Below are 3248 nucleotides of genomic sequence, written 5' to 3' on the forward strand. Positions count from 1 at the left end.
CCAGGGGCGCCCGCCGCCTCCGCGGCCCGCCGCCCATCCCCGCCCCGTCGGGGCGCCCCTGGACCGCGCTGGCGGCCGCGCAGCGCGCACGTGTGGCAGCCACAGGTGCCGCAACCGGCCGGTGCTCGGCGTCGCTGGCTATAAGAGCTGCCCCGCCGCCGCCGCCCCTGTGAGACGGGCGAGGGCTGCGGGAGATGCAACAAGGCGCGGGGAGGCAGGGACCGGGGGAGGCGGCAGCGGCGGGAGGAAAAGGAGGAGGAGAAGGAGGAGGAAAGAGAGGGGGAGGAGGAGGAAGGGGGGGAGACAGCTGATGCCTGTCAAAGCCGGAGCCGCCACGCTCTCGCGAGAGCCCGCCCGGCGGTAGCCACGGGATGCGGGGCTCAGGTGCGGGCAGAGCGCAGCGCAGCGCGCCCGGCGCCGGGCAGCGGCAGGCAGAGGAGTGAGACGGCGGGGGCCGGAGGGAGCCTCGCCGCCCGCTCACCCGCCCAGCCCAGCCCCGGCCACCGCGGCGGCGGCGGGGGCAGGGTCCGCTGCGGCACCGCGCCACCGGCTCCGCAACCGCCACCCGCCGCCGTCCGCGGCTTCCCACGGCGGGAGGAGGAGGAGAGCGCCCGGAGAACACTTTTCCCCCGACTTCAGGAGTGTTTGTGGATTTACATGCCAAGCCTTCAAGATGATGTCCATGAACAGCAAGCAGCCGCATTTTGCCATGCATCCTACCCTACCTGAGCACAAATACCCCTCTCTACACTCCAGCTCGGAAGCAATAAGAAGAGCATGTCTACCAACTCCACCGGTAAGGGACAGGCAGCTACAGCTCTGTATTTCTTTATTTTCTTTCTTTCCCTCTCTCTCTCTTACACACAGACACACACTCTTTCTTTCTCTCTCTCTTTTCTGTACACTGCATGTATGTGTATGTGCATTAATAAAAAAACCGCTGCGAGGCACATTTTGACAAGCGGCGCTTAATGTTTTTTTCATGTCTTCCTCTGCAATCATCTGAGCGCCTGTGATCTTTTTTGAAAGCGGTGTTCACACGAGCCTCCGACTTCATCCACTTTCTGTATTAATTTTTATGACTCGGCCTCTGAAGAGGAATGCGCTTTATGTGCTCTTGTGTTTGACACAATTCCCCAGCTGAGAGTTACAGATCCATTTCTTCTCCTCCTTTCTCTTCTTCTTTCGTTTTTTATTTTTTAATTGATTTTATTTTAATTTATTTGTTCCCTTAACGCTCTCGTCCCCTCTTTTTTTTGATCCCTCCCCCCCCCCCCCCGGCTTTCTGCCCTTTCTACTCTTTGCTTCTTCTTTTACTCTTTTGCTCCCCTCCTCTCTCTCTTTCCTATTATTCTACCCCATCCCCTATTTCCCCCCCTCCCCTTCCCCGTGCTGCCTCCTGCTATACCCCGCTTCTATCATTTACTTGGCTCTTCCCCCTGCCCCGTACCCCTTCACACGGGCGCGCTGTTGCCGGCTCCCTTCCTTCTTCCCCCCAACTTTCTCTCTCCTCACGGGATACCCTCTCTCGACTTTCCCTGTTCCTTCCCCACGGCGCCCCCGCAAACTCACACTCTCGCTTCCGTCTCCATCCCTTCTTTTCTCTTCGACCGCTTCACAACGCCCCCCTGCCCTACTTTCCCCGCACCCCTCTCTGTTTTGTGTCCCTTGCAGCTGCAGAGCAATATCTTCGCCAGCCTCGATGAGACCCTGCTGGCGCGGGCCGAGGCACTGGCTGCCGTCGACATTGCCGTCTCGCAGGGCAAGAGCCACCCCTTCAAGCCGGACGCCACCTACCACACGATGAACAGCGTGCCCTGCACCTCCACCTCCACCGTGCCTCTGGCACACCACCACCACCATCACCACCACCACCACCAGGCGCTGGAGCCCGGCGACCTCCTCGACCACATCACCTCCCCCTCCCTGGCGCTTATGCCCGGCGGAGGCGGCGGCGGAGGCGGTGGCGGCGGCGGCCACGACGGGGCGGGCGGCGGCGGCGGAGGGGCCGGCGGCGGCGGGGCCGGCGGTGGCGGCGGCGGGGGAGGCGGCGGCCTCATCTCCACTTCGGCCCACCCGCACTCGCACATGCACGGCCTGGGCCATCTCTCGCACCCGGCCGCCATGAACATGCCGTCGGGGCTGCCGCACCCGGGGCTGGTGGCCGCGCACCACGGGGCCGCGGGGCAGGTGGCCTCGGCTGCGGCGGTGGTAGGGGCGGCCGGCTTGGCCTCCATCTGCGACTCGGACACGGACCCGCGGGAGCTGGAGGCCTTCGCCGAACGCTTCAAGCAGCGGCGCATCAAGCTGGGGGTGACCCAGGCCGACGTGGGCTCGGCGCTGGCCAACCTGAAGATCCCGGGGGTGGGCTCCCTCAGCCAGAGCACCATCTGCCGCTTCGAGTCCCTCACCCTCTCCCACAACAACATGATCGCCCTCAAACCCATCCTGCAGGCCTGGCTGGAGGAGGCCGAGGGCGCCCAGCGGGAAAAAATGAACAAGCCCGAGCTCTTCAACGGAGGGGAGAAGAAGCGCAAGCGGACTTCCATCGCCGCTCCCGAGAAGCGCTCCCTCGAGGCTTACTTCGCCGTTCAGCCGCGGCCCTCCTCCGAGAAGATCGCCGCCATCGCCGAGAAATTGGACCTCAAAAAGAACGTGGTGCGGGTTTGGTTTTGCAACCAGAGACAGAAGCAGAAACGGATGAAATTTTCCGCCACCTACTAGGGGCTTGTGGGAGGAGCGGCCCCAGGGGGGTCCGGGCCGGGTCTGGGTCCGGGGGCCGCACACCCACCGTCGCCCTCGCCCGAGATGCCGTGGGAAGCTCCTGGGGACCAAGGGACGATGTAGAAATTAAACGCGAACTACTCGCTGAGAAGGGAAAGGGGGGCCTGCGGGGAGGGAAGGGGGAGGAAGGGAGTGCGCTATCAATTATTAAAACAAAAAGACATCGGGACACCAACGAGAAGAAGGAGAGAGGAAGAGGTAAAAACGCTCTAGAAACCGGTGGGGATCACTTCAGCGGCCCCATCCCCCTCTCTGCCCCCCCCCACCCCCCAACAGAAAGCGGGAGAAAGAGCAATTTAAAGCTTAAACACACACAGACACACACCAATAAATACCGTGACAGCAACAACCACAAAACGAGCAACCTAAATCACAACTTTCCGAAGGAAAACAAAACCGACCGACAAACCCGGAAGGCGAAACTGTCGGTGATGATGCTACGTTTGGTTTGGGTCTCTTTTCAT

The 3248-nt window shown here is 62.1% G+C and overlaps 1 protein-coding gene across 1 annotated transcript; it reads left to right on the plus strand.

Annotated features, from left to right (window-relative positions):
* The first annotated feature begins 418 nt into the window (after window positions 1–418).
* POU4F1 (POU class 4 homeobox 1) lies at window positions 419–2867 on the plus strand. Its single transcript, XM_061367710.1, has 2 exons — window positions 419–796; window positions 1675–2867. The coding sequence occupies exons 1-2, from the start codon at window positions 674–676 to the stop codon at window positions 2722–2724; spliced, it is 1173 nt and encodes a 390-aa protein (XP_061223694.1). The 5' UTR covers window positions 419–673; the 3' UTR covers window positions 2725–2867.
* The last annotated feature ends 381 nt before the right edge of the window (window positions 2868–3248 follow it).

The sequence above is a fragment of the Neopsephotus bourkii genome, unplaced genomic scaffold (assembly GCF_033783945.1).
Source record: "Neopsephotus bourkii isolate Nb327-2 ecotype Australia unplaced genomic scaffold, CSIRO-AGI_Nbou_v1 NB_1394, whole genome shotgun sequence".
NCBI classification, from domain to species: Eukaryota; Metazoa; Chordata; class Aves; order Psittaciformes; family Psittacidae; genus Neopsephotus; species Neopsephotus bourkii.